Source organism: Heterodontus francisci, chromosome 5 (assembly GCF_036365525.1).
Source record: "Heterodontus francisci isolate sHetFra1 chromosome 5, sHetFra1.hap1, whole genome shotgun sequence".
NCBI lineage: Eukaryota > Metazoa > Chordata > Chondrichthyes > Heterodontiformes > Heterodontidae > Heterodontus > Heterodontus francisci.
Genome location: NC_090375.1, coordinates 65988437 through 66006805, shown reverse-complemented (window position 1 = coordinate 66006805; position 18369 = coordinate 65988437). Strand labels below are relative to the sequence as shown.

Below are 18369 nucleotides of genomic sequence, written 5' to 3'. Positions count from 1 at the left end.
AATATTCAAGCAGGATAGCAGGGATAAACCAGGTAATTACAGGCCGGTGAGTCTAACGTCAGTGGTAGGGAAATTATTGGAAAAAATTCTGAGACAGGATTAATCTCCACTTGGAGAGGCAGGGACTGATCAGGGATAGTCAGCATGGCTTTGTCAGGGGGAGATTGTGTCTAACAAATTTGATTGAATTTTTCAAGGTGGTGACTAGAGGTATAGATTAGAGTAAAGCAGTAGATGTGGTATACATGGATTTCATTAAGGCTTTTGATAACCAATCTCCCATGTGGGACCTTAAGAAAGTAAGAGCCCTTGGGATCCAGGGCAATTTGGCAAATTGAATTAAAAAATTGGCTTAGTGGAAGGAGGCAAAGGGCGATGGTAGAGGCTTGTTTTTGTGAATGGAGGCCTGCGACCAGTGGGGTACCGCAGGGATTGGTGCTGGGACCCTTACTGTTTGTAGCGTACATTAATGATTTAGACGTGAATATAGGAGGGTTGATCAGCAAGTCTGCAGATGACAAAAATTGGTGGAGTCGTAAATAATGAGGCGGAAACCTTAGATTACAGGACAATATAGATGGGCTGGTAAGATGGGCAGAACTGTGGCAAACGGAGTTTAATCCTGAGAAGTGTGAGGTGATGCATTTTGGGAGGACTAACAAGGCAAGGGAATATACAATGGATGGTAGGACCCTAGGGAGTACAGAGGGACTTTGGGGTGCTTGTCCATAGATCACTGAATGCAGCAGCACCACAGGTAGATAAGGTGGTTAGGAAGGCATACGGGATACTTGCCTATATTAGCCGAGGCATAGAATAAGAGGGAGGTTACAATGGAGCTGTATAGAACGCTGGTTAGGCTGCAGCTGGAGTACTGTGTACAGTTCTGGATGCCACACTATAGGAAGGATGTGATTGCACTGGAGAGGGTGCAGAGGACATTCACCAGGATGTTGCCTGGGCTGGAGCATTTCAGTTATGGAGAGAGACTAGATAGGCTGGGGTTGTTTTCCTTAGAGCAGAGAAGGCTGAGGGGGGGACCTGATTGAGGTATACAAAATTATGAGGGGCATTGATGGAATAGATAGGAAGAAACTTTTTCCCTTAGCGGAGAGGTCAATAACTAGGGGGCATAGATTTAAGGTAAGGGGCAGGAGGTTTAGAGGGGAGTTGAGGAAAACCCTTTTCACCGAGATGGTGGTTGGAATGAGGGGGGCAGTAGAGACAGTAACACTCATGACATTTAAGTAGTATTTAGATGATCACTTGAAAACGCCATAACATACAAGGCTATGGGCCAAGTGCGGGGAAGTGGGATTTGTTTTGGACAGGTGCTTGATGGTCGGCGCAGGCACGTTGGGCTGAAGAGCCTGTTTCTGTACTGTAAAACTCTATGACTCTATACTGGCTGGAGTTCAGAACAGTGATGGGGGATCTCATAGAAACATAAAATTCTAACAGGACTTGACAGGGCAGATGCAGGAAGGATGTTCCCAATGGTGGGGGAGTCCCGAACCAGGGGTCATAGTCTAAGGATACGGGGTAAACCTTTCAGGACTGAGACGAGGAGAAATTTCTTCACCCAGAGAGGTGAGTCTGTGACATCCACTAACACAGAAAGCAGTTGAGGCCAAAACATTGTATATTTTCAAGAAGGAGTTAGATATAGCTATTAGGGCAAAAGGGATCAAAGGATATGAGGGGGCAACTGGGAACAGGTTACTGCATTGGATGATCAGCCATGATCATAATGAATGGCACAGCAGGCTCGAAGGGCCGAATGGCCTACTCCTGCTCCTATTTTCTAAGAATAGTAGGGTGTCACAAGGATCGGTGCTGGGGCCTCAGCTATTTACACTCCATATTAATGATTCGGATGATGAGAGAGAGTGTAACGTAACTAAGTTTGCTGATGATACAAAGCTCGATGGAAAGGTAAGCTGCGGGGAGGATGTAGAGAGGCTGCAATGAGATATAGACAGGTTAAGTGACTGGGCAACAAGATGGCAAATGGAGTATAATGTAGGGAAGTATAAAGTTGTTCACTTTGGTTGTAAAAAGAGAAAAGTAGAATATTTTTTAAAAGGTGTGAAAATGGCAAGTGTTCAGAGAGATTCGGAGGTACTCGTACAAGGAACGCACAAAGTTAACATGCAGGTGCAGCAAGCTATTAGGAAGGCAAATGGCATGTTGGCCTTTATTGCATGGGGATTGAAGTACAAGAAGTCTTACTAAAATTGTACAGGGCTTTGGTGAGACAGGACCCGGAATACTGTGTGCTGTTTTGGTCTCCACATTTAAGAAAGGATATACTTGCACTGGAGGCAGTGCAGCGAAGGTTTGCTAAATTGGTCCCAGGGATGAGGGGGTTTTCCTTTGAGAGGCTGAGTAAATTGGGCCTATGTTCTCTGGACTTTAGAAGAATGAGGGGCGATCTAATTGAGACGTACAAGACTCTGAAAGGGCTTGATAGGGTAGAAGCTGTGAGATTGTTCTCACTGGTCAGGGAATCTAGAACACAGGGGTCAATCATTCAGGATGGAGATGAGGAGAAATTACTTCACTCAAAGGGTTGAGCATCTTTGGAATTCTCTACTTCAGAAGGTTGTGGATGCTCCATCACTGAATACATTTAAGGCTGGGATAGATAGATTTTTGGTCTCGCAGGGAAATCAAGGGATATGGGGAGCAAGCAGGAAAGTGAAATTGAAGCCCAAGGTTAGTCATGATCATATTGAATGGCGGAGCGGGCTTGATGGGCCATATGGTCTACCTCTGCTCTTATTTCTTGTGTTCTTGTGCGTACTTCTTGCAAATATATACTTTTATGCACTAGCGTCAATTAACCCTTTGAAGACCATCAACAAGTTTCACAAAAACTGTACTATCAGGTAAAGACAAACAGCAAAAGTAACGAAAATGTGAATGACATGCTAGAAAAGGAATGCAGATAAATGTCCATTGGCCCTTCCAGTTAATATTTAATTGGAAAACATGTTCGAGGCTTCCTGATCACAATCTGCAGCTATTCTGAAAGATATAAAAAAGCACTAAGTAGACTAAATTACAGGCTCTAAATTACGAGCATTACATACCAAGATTTTATTTAATACATTGCAAAAAAAAAATTTTCTAAATGAAACACCAAAACTATATTGGCCCAAATTTTGCACTCAGCTGCGGAGTGATGGCACTTGTTACTGAACTTGAAGAATGCTGCCCACAAAGATCTGGTGGTGCGGATTTCATCTTTTCAGGCATCCAGCAACAGCACTGTGATCAAGCAGGGTAAGTAACCACAATGAAGTATTCTCTCAGACAACAACCCACAAACTAAAATGCACTAACTATGCTTCACTTTCTAATAAATTTTAAAAGAGCAAAGTAAATGTTTGGGACATACAAATTAAAAACTGAAATAGCAAACTTTAAAAAAAGTTTCTTGGTTTTTACAATTTTATCATAATGGAAAAATATGACATTCCACAAATAAAATTAGGTTTTCCAGGGCCAGAAGTGTTCATCAGCCGTACAAGCTGAAAGGGAAAGTTGTCGGTTTAGTGATTTCTAGATTGCCATCTTTGTGGACTGCAACAGCCGTGGAGCAGCAAGGATCACTGACGGAAACATCTGGATTTCCACGTTTATCTACGCATATGTGGATGACAGAAGTTGCTGTCATATTCAGTTATAATGATAGCAAATGCTAACAATTTTGCTATTAAAACAAAAGCAAAATCTGGGCCAATATCCCAATTAAAATGTATCAATTGCTCAAATAAAAACAGCCAATTATAAAAGTAATTTCTGGGGAACAGAATTAATCAACATAAACTGGGTGAACCAGCAGCTACATAGCATTTTACTCCAACTATAAAAACTCAAGTTCAATTCTATTCAAGTGTTATTAGTACTATAAATTTAAGAGGATATGTTGTACTAATCTTGCTTGGATTTATAATTTTTCTGCGCAATCCAGTTACAAAGGTTTCAAGTGACAGACGTCACGGTAGATTTGAACAAACAAACCAGGAAAGAAAGTAGGTTTTTAAAAATCTTTTATTCTATTGAGAAGGCTAAGATGTGATTTGATAGAGGTATTCAAAATCATGAGGGGTCTGGACAGAGTAGATAGAGAGAAACTGCTCCCACTCGTGAACGGATCAAGAATGAGAGGGCACAGGTTTAAAGTATTGGGTAAAAGAAGCAAAAAAGTGACATGAGGAAAAGCTTTTTCACACGAGTGGTTAAGGTCTGGAATGCGCTGCATGAGAAGGTGAAGGAGACAGTTTCAATTGAAGCATTCAAAAGGAAGAATGTGCAGGGTTATGGGGAGAAGATGACGGAATTGCTCTTTCAGAGAGCCAGTGCTGACAGGACGGGCTGAATGGCCTCCTTCTGCACTGTAATGATTCTGATTCTATTACTTTACATCCAGGAACCTGAAGACAACCAAGCAATTGCAAAAGAAATTCAGACTTGATTGAATCTCATCAGCATAGACTAGCATTTAGGTCACAAATGGCACCCATTGTTATGTTCAGTACTTTTGCATACTAAAAGATACTCTAAGAAACGCATTATCAATATTGGCAACTGGGAAAATGATGCACATGGTCACAAGCTGACAGGCACTATCAAATGATCGTGTTGGCCAGTACAAGAGATCATCTGAAAAGTGAAAGTAGCAGAAATGCGAACAGCAGCAGTAAGCCAAGTTCAGATGGGCTGCCTGGCACTGTGAAACATGCAGAGAGCCAACTTTTTGCATTAAGGGCCTTAAATTATTGGTTAGAGTCATCAAGTTAGATTCTTTCTTCAACATTTGCTTGGCTGCCTTAGAGTCAGCAAGGAATCTCCTAAAGCTTTCCCTGAGTTAGAAACAAGCTTTATTTTTTTTTAAAAACCCCTTCCCAGGAAAGTTAGCAGAGAGTTCAGAGTATGTGATGGGGGTTCATTCATAACTTTTTGCGTATTTAGTAGTCTTGATCTGACTATGAAGGATTACCACCACTGCTTAAAACACTGAATACTCAATTATGCAGCTTAGCAGAATGCTGAGTAAGTTGAGAAAATCAAGGTCAAGAGTTAACAATTAAAAAATGGTAAAAGTGGACAACGGTGCTGCTATATGAAGTGGCCAGGTTGGAATTTTACAACAGCAACCAGTAGATTTTTGTTAACGGTATCAATGGATAAGAAAAACTGTAGGTAAATGGAGTTGAAGTACTAAATGGCAGAACAGGCTTCAGGGGCTGAATGATGTACTCCCACATTTCCATGAGATCAAACTAGATTTTCCGATGATACAAACAAACAAACAAGTAAATAAGACAGTCATAATTCTAATATTTTGCTTGTAAAATTAAACAAGGTCAAACCAAATTAATTTAAAATTCACAAACAAGCTAGAAAAAAATACCTTCAAAAACATCAATTTTGTCAGATTCCACATTTATTTCTGAAAACTATATATGGACTAACTGCTCGGAGAGGGCCCTAAAACTTAATTATACTTTAACACATGCAATCTGCAGCTTCAATGTTAAGACTAGGAGAATGGAGTCCACCATCATGTTGTCAGCAACACAGCAGACTGAAAATGAACATGAAAAGATTTTAATAGTGAGGTTTTTTTTCTACATCTAAAGATGGTCCAACATCCTCACGTTCCATTTATTGGTAAGCAAACTGAAGGTATGCAATATTAAATCTTTTTCATTCATTCGGGGATGTGGGCATCGCTGGCTAGGCCAGCATTTATTGCCCATCTCCAATTGCCCTGGAGAAGGTGGTAGTGAGCTGCCTTCTTGAGCCGTTGCAGTCCTTGGGGTGTAGGTACACCAACAGTGCTATTAGGAAGGGAGTTCCAGGATGTTGGCCCAGCGACAGCGAAGGAACAGCGATATAATTCCAAGTCAGGATGGTATGCGGCTTGGAGGGGAACTTGCAGCTGGTGGTGTTCCTGTGCATTTGCTGCCCTTGTCCTTCTAGGTGGCAGAGGTCACGGGCTTGGAAGGTGCTGTCAAAGGAGACTTGGTGAGTTGCTGCAATGCATCTTGTAGATGGTACTCACTGCTGACACTGTGCGTTGGTGGTGGAGGGAGTGAATGTTGAAGGTGGTGGATGGGGTGCCAATCAAGCGGGCCACTTTGTCCTGGATGGTGTTGAGCTTGAGTGTTGTTGGAGCCGCACCCATCCAGGCAAGTGGAGACGATTCCATCACACTCCTGACTTGCGCCTTATAGATGGTGGACAGGCATTGGGGAGACAGGAGGTGAGTTACTCGCCACAGAATTCCCAGCCTCTGACCTGCTCTTGTAGCCACAGTATTTATATGGCTACAGTTATTAAAACATTTGGGTGCAGCTTATAGGCAAACTAGAAATGATAATATGGAATTTTAATAATCAGTTTCCCATTTGTAAATGCAGGGGTCAATGAATTTAATTCTGCAGATTTGGACTAGTTTCTTAGACACACATTCCGGTACTGCGATAAGGTTACTAAGTATACACATTTATTTAGCTTCTTACCCAAATACTAATGTGCCATCCTTCTTAATCCCAAACTGTGCGTTTTGAATTCCCTTTCCATCTTGTACCAGTTTTCCATCACTCACAACATTACCCAAGCAACGTCCTGTGCTCATGTCAAAAAATCCGCCATTCTGAGCCACCAAACACTTCCTGGATTTCATAGTTTCCTGTACTGTTGCTCTGTAAGACTGACTGCATCCTCCTGGTTTTAGCGGTTCCAAAATTGAGACGGTTCTCAATGGATTATTCACCAAGGTGAAATGACCAGTGACAGCTTTAAGCTTTCCTTCATCAGTGGGAAAGTTTGAAACAAATACAGTAGTTTTAGCTATAGGAAGGTCTGTGGATTTATCAGCAGGCCAGGTTTCATGTGTCACATTTCCAAAAATTACAGGTTGACAATCTCTGACATATCTGTGAGTATGCGGAGATCCATGCTCCAAAGGGTAGTATGGAAACAGATCATTTAAAGTCGTCCTGCAAAAGGAGTATAAGATTGTCAAATTCATAAAAAAAGGCACAAAAATGTAAAACCAAGAAATAAAGAGCAAAATATAAAGTACTACAACCCAGCTCGATTTTCAAAATATTTAGTACATAATGGAGGGAATTTTAGCTCCCCAGGTGGGTAGGGGGTTCAAAACCTTTTAAAAAATGAGCAACCGTCCACTTCCAGTCTAAACGAGGCAGGTCAGTCACAAATATTTTAAGCAGGCTGCGTGCCTCCATTTTAACTTCACTTTTATTTTTAACACTTGCAAGCCGGGTTTCCTTGGCCTTGGGAAACGCAAATAAAAAGGAGACAATAACGCCCGGATCCTTCCGGTAAATGCCTTTACAACAATGCTGTTGGACAAGGAGAAACAGGAGTCCTTCCCCAAGGCCCAAGCAAACCTGTTCACTATATCAGAACTTCCCAAATCAAATTTCAAAGACTTTGAATGCTCCCAATCCCACATCCAAACCACAAAGGCCCAGATCTCTCCCTGACACACCTCTGCAATCCAAACCCCAAGGATCCCAAAACCTGTGTGACACTGAGGACACTGTGCACTCCATCGCTGCTTTCCCACCTGACAGGCAACCAGCCTGTCAATATGCCTGGCTGTCAGGCAAGAAATAATTTGAAAAAAATTAAAATATGCCAAATTTGGCAAAACCTGTGGGAAACTAGTACTTCCAGTTTTCCCATCTGCAAATCCTCTCCCCACTTCAGAGTTACGAGCCAATGACTGCAGTCCTATTGATGGCGCAGTTACCACTTAATGGAAACTTTCAAATAGGCCGCCCATGTTTCAATCTTCAACTAGTTCCCAATATATTAAAATCAACATCGATAGGTTTTGAGAAGATGCAATAAATGACATTTAATTTCCTTAAGAACACTATAATTCATGAATTTCAACTGCATTAGGCCTCAGCTCCGACTCCAATCAACATGTAATTGTGCTCAACTATTTGAGCTGCACGGTACATTATATAACAAAAAAACTTAATGCTTTTGTTGTAAGCTTTGTCTGAACTGCCTCAAACAAGATCTCTGCCGACAGTAAAGGACTATTCCTAACTGCACTCTTCTCCAAAATATATATTTAGGTATATACTCTAGCAAAATACATCTGACTAAATTCAGGATGGAGATCATTTTTGAGTACAGGAGCAAGGATGTATTACTGCAGTTATACAGGGCCTTGGTAAGAACAAATCTGGAGTAGTGTGGGCAGTTTTGGTCTCCTTATCTGAGGAAGGATGGTCTTGCCAAGGGAGTGCAAAGATGATTTACTAGGCTGACTCCTGGGATAGCAGGATTGATGTATAAGGAGAGATTGGGACAACTAGGCCTATAGATGAATGAGAGGGGCTCTCACAGAAACCTATAAAATTCTAACAGGACTAGACAGGTTAGATACAGGGAGGATATTCCTGATGACTGGGGAGTCCAGAACCAGGGGTCACAGTCTTAGGATACAGTGCATGCCATTTAGAACGGAGATGAGAAGTTTCTTCACTCAGAGGGTGGTGAACCTGTGAAATTCTCTACCGCAGAAGGCAGTGGAGGCCAAGTCATTAAATATTTCTTAATGACAAAGGGATCAAGGGATATGGGGAGAAAGTGGGAACAGGGTATTGAATTAGACGATGAACCATGATCTTTTTTGAATGGCAGGCCTGAACAGCCGAATGGCCTACTCCTGCTCCTATTTTCGATGTTTCTATGTTTTACAGAAACAGTCCTAGCGAAACACAGCTTATATTTGTTTACAGTGAGACACTATTTGGGAGGAGAATAAATAAATTAAATTACCTACATAAGGCTTTAGTTTTTTTTTAATTGTCTAAAATGTGGGCAACACTGGCAAAGTCACATATTACTCATCCCTGAAATTAATATAATGATGGACCTTCTTGAACAGCTGTAGTGTTTGTGCTGATGGTCTCAGAATGCTGTTCTGAAAGGAACTCTAGGCTGTTAGCCCACCAGTGATGAAGGAACAGCAGTTTAAATCAGGATGGACTGTGACCTAAAGGGGTCTATGCAAGTAATTGTGTTCTTATGATGTTGCTGCTCGTCTTTTGAGGTAAAAGTCGAGGGGCTGGGAAGTGCTGTCAGAGAAAGCTTGGCAAGCTGCTCCAGAGAGCAGTGAAAATACAGCTTTACAAGGAGCCAAATAATAGTGCTCTGAAGTATACTAGTTGCGAGGAGGTTAAATTTGTCAGTTTATATAAATGCACTGCAACTTAATTTTGAACACCAGTGTTACCCTAAAGATGACAGCAAATTCCCAATAAAAGATATTCAAGTGTGGGAAACCAAAGAGAACAAAAACTGTATTTGTCCATTTATAAATCAAGGCAAGACCAGTCATTTGCGATGGCAAAAGATGCAGTATTAAAATATAAGCAATAAAATGGTTTATACAAATGTACAATATTGAGTATTGTGTAGAGTTTTGGTCTCATCGAAGGATATATTTGCCATAGAGGGAGCACAATGGCGGTTCACCAGACTAATCCTTGGGATGGCAGATGTCTAATGAGGAGAGATTGAGGAAGCTGGGCCTTTATTCTCTAAATATCAAAGAATGAGAGGTGATCTCATTGAAACTTACAAAATTCTTACCGGGCGAGAGAAGGTGAATTTAGACAGGATGCTTCCCCCTGGTTGGTGAGTCTAGAACCAAGGGACATAATCTCAGAATAAGGGGTAGGCCATTTAAGACTGAGTTGAGGAGTAACTTCTTCACTCTGCAGAGAATCTTTGTAATTCTCTACCCCAGAGGACTGTGGAAGCTCAAACATTGAGCATGTTCATGACAGAAATCGATGGATATCTGGATACTAATGACATCAAGGGATATGGGAATGGTGTGGGAAAGTGGTGTTGACGTAGATGATCAGCCATGATGTAACTGAATGGCAGAGCAGGCTTGACGGGCTGAATGACCTACTCCTATGTTCCTAAAACAGTGATCAGCAGTACTCCTGCTTTGAAACAGGTTCCATTTTGCAACAGCTCAAGTACAACTTCATTTCTCAATCACAGGCACACATTAAATATATACCCGTCAAAACAAATCGTCTGAAAACACAGTAAAGCAAACATGGACCACTGAAAGTTTGCTGCACCCTGGTGGACATAGGTTAAATTGACATGTAAAAAAGCTTAAATTCACTGACAGCAAAACTATAATATGTTGGGAAGTTAGTGTTTGCAAACAATTCTTTGATAATGAATTTACTAAACCATGAAAAATAAACCAATATGAATGGTAATAATTTGAATTCAACATGTATTAAGCTCCAATATTAAAACATTAACTTTACAGTTTGAAACAGCTGGGCCATAAAATTCTACTAAAGTCCACTTAATCTTGAATCTCTTGCTTCAGGCTCATTAGAAAAGATAATGGATACTGTAAGCAATGCATTTGGAATTTTCCTTTATTGTAGTACTCATCACAAAGCAGACTATCCTCTTTTGATCACCACGAACAAACTTCTCCTGACAATTACAGCATCATACAGTACAGAAAGCAGCCATTCAGTCCATCATGCACATCCTTCCTAAAGTGTGGTGCCCAGAATAGGACCTATTATCTAACTAATATTAAAAGTTGTCTATATAAAACAATAATCTCATCTCATTTCAGATGATGTTTAAAAACCATCTTTACTCTGATGAACTAGATCACCTAACCTCAGTATTACAAGGGTATCTTGTAGTCAATGTCTAAGAAACAAAATCAACAGAAAAGCAACTGTCTCACCAAATTATTTGACCTGATATGGTACAATACTGTGCACACAATTGATTCACTCAGATACTGCTTTACAAAAAAGTTCAATTATGTCAGGAAACTAATCAGCCAGCACTTGCGTAACACTTATCACTACTGACTATACATGTAGCTTCTTCCAAATTAACATGCTGGACTGGTCCAAGTACTGAATGATCCATAATTTCTTCAAATACAATATCCATCATGTCTCAAGACGTTACGCACAACTTTAGGTACTTTATTTTATATACGTTATATATATATATATATATATATATATATATTTTGTTATGAAAGTGATTCGGTTTGTGATTGAGGCAGAGGGCAATGGTCGAGGGTTGTTTTTGCGAGTGGAAGCCTGTGACCAGTGGTGTACCACAGGGATCGGTGCTGGGACCCTTGCTGTTTGTAGTGTACATTAATGATTTTGACGGCAATATAGAAGGTATGATCAAAAAATTCGCAGATGACATGAAAATTGGTGGTGTCGTAAATAGTGAGGAGGAAAGCCTTAAATTACAGGACGATATAGATGGGCTGGTAAGATCGACGCAGCTGTGGCAAATGGAATTTAATCCTGAATTGGGTCGAGAGAAAAGGAAAGCAAGTTCCTTACTGTCTTAGACAGGGATTAACAGGCTCGACTGCAGAATAGCTGACCAGTCAAATCTGGTTGCTGCAGTTTTAGCTTCAAAAAGGTATAAATAGAAGTGTCTGGGTGCAGCCTGCAAGCTGAGTGTGGAGATTCAAGTTTGGTGAGTGGCAAATTTGGTGAAGGGGGTTACTTTTTCTACTTTTTTCATAATTTTTTAACCTTCCAGTATTTGGTTCCTGCTTTGGTGCAGTGGAAGGAGCTGTTTGGTTAATACCTGGTTATTCTACATATAATAGTTTGTAAAGTTAAGGTATGGCAGGGCATCTCTGCCGAGTGGAATGTACATCCTGCGGTATGTGGGAAGTCATGGACGCACGTGCCCTAGACAAACACATCTGCAGGAAGTGTCACTGGCTGCAGAAGCTTAAGCTCCGGGTTTTGGAACTCAAGCGGCAGCTGGAGTCACTTGTTGTGCATCCACGAGGCAGAGGACTACGTGGATAGCACGTTTAGGGAGGTGGTCACACTGCAGATTAGAAGTATGCAGGCAGTTACGGAATGGGTGACCGCCAGGTAGTCTAAGAGAACCAGGCAGGTAGTGCAGGAGTCCCCTGAGACGATCTCATTCGCTAATTGGTTTTCCATTTTGGATACTGGTGATAATGGTTCCTCAGAGGAATGCAGTCAGAGCCACGTTTGTGGCACCACAGGTGGCTCAGGTGCACAGGAGGGGAGGAGAGGAGTGGAAGAGTAGTAGTGATAAGGGATTCGTTAGTTAGGGGAACAGATAGGTGTTTCTGCGGCAGTAAACGTGACTCCAGGATGGTGTGTTGCCTCCCTGGTGCCAGGGTCAAGGATCTCACGGAGCAGCTGCAGGACATTCTTCTGGGGGAGGGTGAACAGCCAGAGGTCATGGCCCACATCGGTCCCTATGACATAGGTAAGAAAGGGGAAATGAGGTCCTGAAAGCAGATTTGAGAGAGCTAGGAAGGGGATTAAAAAGGACCTCTAAAGCAGTAATCTCAGGATTACTCCCAGTCTCACATAAAAGTGAGCACAGGAATAGGAGAATTGAGCAACTGAACACATGGCTGGAGAACTGGTGTAGGAGGGAGGGCATCAGGTTTCTGAGATATTGGGACCGGTTCTGGGGCAGGTGGGACCTGTACAAGATGGAAAGGTTGCACCTTAACAGGACTGAGGCAAATATCCTCAGAGAGATTTGCTAGTGCTATTGGCGAGGGTTTAAACTAAACTGTCAGGAGGATGGGACCTGAGAGGGAGCTCAGATTGGAGGGAAGCAAAACTGGTAACTTGTCAGGGGTGTGGGAACCAGAAGCAAGTATTAGAGTGGAATACCCAAGATGTACAGAATACTGGGGGAGATAGATGGCACAACAGTAGAGAATAGTACATTAGGTGGGGCCAGAATAAGGGAGAAAGTAATAAAGTCTGAATTAGGGTTAATGTGCATGTATGTGATTGCACAGCGTGGTTAAGACGACTGGAAGTACAGGTGCAGATTGCCGTGTGGAAATATGATGTGGCTATAACAGAGACCTGGCTCAAAGAAGGGCAGGACTTGGTGTTAAATATTCCTGGATACAAGGTGTTCAGGAAAGATAGCCAAGGGCAAAAAGGGGGAGGGGTGGTGGTGGTTTTGATTGAGAGCATTGCAGCGCTGGAGGGAAAGGATGTCCCAGAGGGGTAGAGGACAGAATCAATTTGACAAGAGTAAAGAACAAAAAAGGTGCAGTTACACATTGTTTGGTGTTGTCTATAGGCCACCAGCTAGCGGGAAGGGAGGGACAAATTTGCAAGGAAATTACAGAAAGGTGAAAAAATTATAGGGTAGTTATAATGGGGGACTTTAACTATCCAAACATAGACTGGGATAATAGGGTAAAGGGCAGTGAGGGGCAAGAGTTCCTACAGTATGTTTAGGAAAGTTTTCTACAACAGTATGTTGCTAGTCCAATGAAAAAGGAGGCACTGCTAGACCTGGTTCTTGAGAATGAGGTGGGCCAAGTGGACCAAGTATCAGTAGGACAGCATTTAGGGGATAGTGATCATTGTATCATAAGGTTTAGGCTGACTATTGGAAAAGGACAAAGAGCAATCCATACTAAGAATAATTAACTGGGGGAAGGCTAACTTCCAAGGGGTAAGAATGGAGCTATAAGCTGGCTGGAAAACTGGTAGATGAACAAGGGGCTACCTTCAAAGGAGAGTGTGTTCGGGCACAGTCAAGGTATGTCCCCTCTAAAGGGAAAAGTAAGACAAACAAATCCACAGCTCCCTGGATGAGGAAATAGGTAGAAATTAAGATGAAGAAAAAGTGAGCTTACGACAGACGCCAGGCAGAAAATGCTATTGAGAATCAGGCTGGTGGTCCAGAGGGGAAATGTAAAAGCAAATAAGAGAAGCAAAGAGAGAGCATGAAAAGAGACAGACAGCTAACATTAAAGGAAATCATGAAGTTTTCTATAGGCCTATAAATAGTAAAACGGTGGTAAAAGGAGGAGTGGGGCTGATTAGGGGTCAGAAAGCGGAGTTACATATGGAGGCAGAGGGCATAGCTGAGGTATTAAATGGATACTTTGCATCTGTCTTTACCAAGGAAGATGCAGCAACCTAGATAATGTTGAAAGAGGAAGTAAGTAAAACTGATGAAGTATTAGATAGGCTGTCTTTACTTAAAGTGGATAAAGCGCCAGGGCCAACCTGAGGGAAGTAAGGGTTGAAATCGCAGAGGCCACTGGCCACTGGAAAATCGACTGGCCATAATTCTTCAGTCTTCCTTAGACTCAGGAGTGATTTCAGAGGACTGGAGAATTGCAAACGTTACACCTTTTTTTGAACAAGGGTGTAAAGATAAGCCCAGCAATTACAGGCCAGTCAGTTTAACTTCAGTGGTGGGAAACCTTCCAGAAAAATAATTCGGGACAAAAATCAATAGCCGCGCAGACAAATGCCAGTTAATTAAAGAAAACCAGGTTTAACTAACTTGCTGGAGTTTTTTTGAGGAGATAACAGAGAGGGTTGATGAGGGTAATGCTATTGATGTGGTGCACATGGACTTTCAAAAGGCATTTGATACAGTGTCACACAACAGACTTGTGAGCCAATTTGTAGCTCGTGGAATAAAAGGGACAGTAGCAACATGGATACGAGTGACAGGAAACAAAGAGTAGTGGTTAATGGACATTTTTCAGGCTGGAGGAAGGTTTGCAGTGCAGTTCCCCAGGAATCAGTGTTGGAATCCTTCCTTTTCCTGATCCACATTAATGACCTAGACCTTGGTGTACAGGGCACAATTTCAAAGTTTGCAGATGATACGAAATTTGGAAGCATTGTGAACGGTGAGCAGGGTAGTGTAGTACTTCAAAAGGACATAGGCAAGTTGGTGGAATGGGCAGACAGGTGGCAGATGAAGTTCAATGCAGAGAAATGTGAAGTGATTCCTTTTGATAGGAAGAACATGGAGAGACAATATAGAATAAAGGGTACAATTCTAAAGGAGCTTTTGGAGCAGAGGGACCGAGGTGTATATGTACGCAAGTCATTGAAGGTGGCAGGACAGGTTGATAGAGCAGTTAATAAAGCATACAGTATCCTAGGCTTTGTTAATAGGGGCATAGAGTAAGGAAGTTATGTTGAACTTGTATAAGACACTAGTTCAGCCTCAGCTGGAGCATTGCGTCCAATTCTGGGTGCCGCACTTGAGGAAAGATGTGAGGGCATTGGAGAGAATACAGAAAAGGTTCATGAGAATGGTTCCAGGGATGAGGAATTTCAGTTATGAAGATAGATTGGAGAAGTTAGGACTGTTTTCCGAGAAAAGACTGAGAAGTATTCAAAATCATTAGGGGTCTGGACAGAATAGATAGAGAGAAACTGTTCACATTCATGAAAGGACCGAGAACAAGAGGGCACAGATTTAAAGTATTTGCTAAGAGAAGCAAAAGTGACATGAGGAAAAACTTTTTCATGCAGCAAGTAGTTAAGGTCTGGAATGTGCTGCCTGAGAACATGGTGGAGGCAGGTTCAATTGAAGCATTCAAAAGGGAATTAAACAGTTATATGAAAAGGAAGAACGTGCAGGGTTATGGTGAAAAGGCAAGGGAATGGAACTGAGGGGGTCGCTCTTTCAGAGAGCTGGTGCAGACATGATGGGCTGAGTGGCCTCTAACGATTATGAAATTCTACCAGCTGCCATGATGGGATTTGAAACCATGCCCCAGGGCATTAGCCTGGGCCTCTGGATTACTAGTTCAGTGACATTACCACAATGCCACCGGCATAGGGTAGATGCTGAGAGGATGCTTCTCCTCATGAGGGAATCTAGAACAAGGGGGTACAGTTTCAAATTCAGGGGTCTCCCATTTAAGATGTAGATGAGGAATTTCTTCTCAGAGGGTCGTTAGTGTTTTGAATTATCTTCCCTTTCGAGCAGTGGAGACTGGGCCATTGAATATATTCAAGGCGGAGTTAGATTATTGATTGACAAGGGAGTCAAGGCTTATGGGCAGCAGGCAGGAAAATGGAGTTAAGGCCACAATCAGATCAGCCATGATCTTACTGAATGACGGAGCCGGCTCAAAGGGCCAAATGGTCTACTCCTGTTCCTATTTATGTTCTTATGTATTATTCTGTAATCACTTGAATAGGTGTTGCTTGAGGCTCTTGCAAATAATTTTAGTTTTAGAATCAATTTATAATATACGTGTTACAATTCTGACTCCCTCAACTCTCTAGTTGTAATCATAGCAAATGCAGTTCCCATAAGCAATCCCGCATCAACCCCATCCCATGATCTTTGGGAATGATCCTTTGCAGCCTATAAACAGTTAACAGATTTCCATTGTTCATATTCCCTTTTACCACTGCCAAATAAGCCAATTTTAACTTTCTGTTCAAGTTCTTCTGCATTCTCGTATTCATTTACCGCTTTCACCTTCTAGTCATTTACTTGAAATTTTGAACCCTTTGATGCAAGAGACATTTATTCCGCACAAACAGCCACGAATTGTTACAATTCACTCTGTCCCTCTCTCCACTTATATCCACAGAAAAATTGCAGCTTCCATTCTCAAACCTGTATTCTAATTGTTGTAAAACGTACACCCTATTAGAGTCATAGAGTTATACAGCACAGAAACAGGCCCTTCGGCCCGTGTCTGCGCTGGCCATCAAACCCATCTACTCTAATCCCATTTTCCAGCACTTGGCCTGTAGCCTTGTATACTATGACATTTCAAGTGCTCATCTGGATACTTCTTAAATGTTGAGGGTTCCTGCCTCTACCACCCCTTCAGGCAGTGTGTTCCAGATTCCAACCATCCTCTGGGTGAAATTTTTTTTCCTCAAATCCCCTGTAAACCTCCTGCCCCTTACCTTAAATCTATGCCCCCTGGTTCTATTAGTGTCATGAATGGGAGCAAGATTTGACTGTGCATATATTTTCTTCTACTCCAAAAGGCTGAAAACACTACATTGTCAGAATATCATTCAGGCTAAAGCTAATCAAATTTACTTGCATGTGTTTTAACTGCACAGATGTAACAGATTATGCAACAAATGATCAGCAATAAAGTGTTTGGCTACATAAAACATTTAAACTGTTTACAGAAATAATTGGAAAACTCTTCATGCCAGGTTCACTCAGCATATGATGAGCATAACATGGGTGGCAATTCTACTCAGATAGTTGAATCACTGCCAATAACATGGAAACAAGCAATCAAGACGAACTAGCATCAAGATAGGGGACATTAGTAATACATGTACTACTTCAAGTAAGCTTTTGATAGTCCAGACAAAGCAGTCCTTTTACACAACACATGATTGTTTGAAGAATGCCCAGATTTTTTTCCTTAACAGGCAGGTAATTACAGTCAGAGTTTTACAGCACAGAAACAGGCCCTTCGGCTCAATGAGCCTATGCCGACCATCAAGCACCCATCCTAACTAATCCCATTTCCTCGCACTTGGCCCATAGCCTTGTATGTTATGGCATTTCAAGTATTTTTTGAATGTCGTGAGTGTTCCTGCCTCTACCACTCCTTCAGGCAGTGAGTTCCAGATTCCAACCATCTTCTGGGTGAAAAAATTCCTCAACTCCCCTCTAAACCTCCTACCCCTTACGCTAAATCTATGCCCCCTAGTTATTGATCTCTCCGCTAAGGGAAAAAGTTTCTTCCCATCTATCCTATCAATGCCCCTCAATTTTGTATACCTCAATCAGGTCCCCCCTCAGCCTCCTCCGCTCCAAGGAAAACAACCCCAGTCTATCTAGTCAGTCTTCATAGCTGCAATGCTCCAGCCCAGGCAACATCCTGGTGAATCTCCTCTGCACCCTCTCCATTGCAATCACATCCTTCCTATAGTGTGGCGACCAGAACTGTACACAGTACTCCAACTGTGGCCTAACCAGCGTTTTATACAGCTCCGTCATAACCCCCCTACTCTTATATTCTATGCTGTGGCAAATAAAGGCAAGTATCCTGTAAGCCTTCCTAACCACCTTATCTACCTGTGCTGCTGCCTTCAGTAATCTATGGACAAGCACCCAAAGGTCCCTCTGTACTCCCTAGGGTCCTACCATCCATTGTATAATCCATTGTTAGACCTCCCAAAGTGTATCACCTCACACTCTCAGGATTAAACTCCATTCACCACTGCTCCACCCATCTTACCAGCCCATCTATATCGTCCTGTAGTCTAAGGCGATCCTCCTCACTATTTACAACACCACCAATTTTTGTGTCGTCTGCGAACTTACTGATCATACCTCCAATATTCACACCTCAATCATCAATGTACACTACAAACAGTAAGGGTCCCAGCACCGATCTCTGCAGTACACCACTTTGTTAGAGATACAGCACTGAAACAGCCCACCGAGTCTGTGCCGACCATCAACTACCCATTTATACTAATCCTACACTAATTC

At 42.0% G+C, this 18369-nt stretch overlaps 1 protein-coding gene across 3 annotated transcripts in view; it reads right to left on the bottom strand.

Moving 5' to 3' along the window:
- The window catches only part of nagpa (N-acetylglucosamine-1-phosphodiester alpha-N-acetylglucosaminidase), a 154808-nt gene that overhangs the window by 123341 nt on the left and 13098 nt on the right, over positions 1–18369 (bottom strand). For all 3 annotated transcript variants that reach the window (XM_068031564.1, XM_068031565.1, XM_068031566.1), the window contains exon 2: positions 6537–7016. In XM_068031564.1, coding sequence (XP_067887665.1) covers positions 6537–7016 — 480 coding nt within the window. The remainder of the gene's footprint in view (positions 1–6536; positions 7017–18369) is intronic.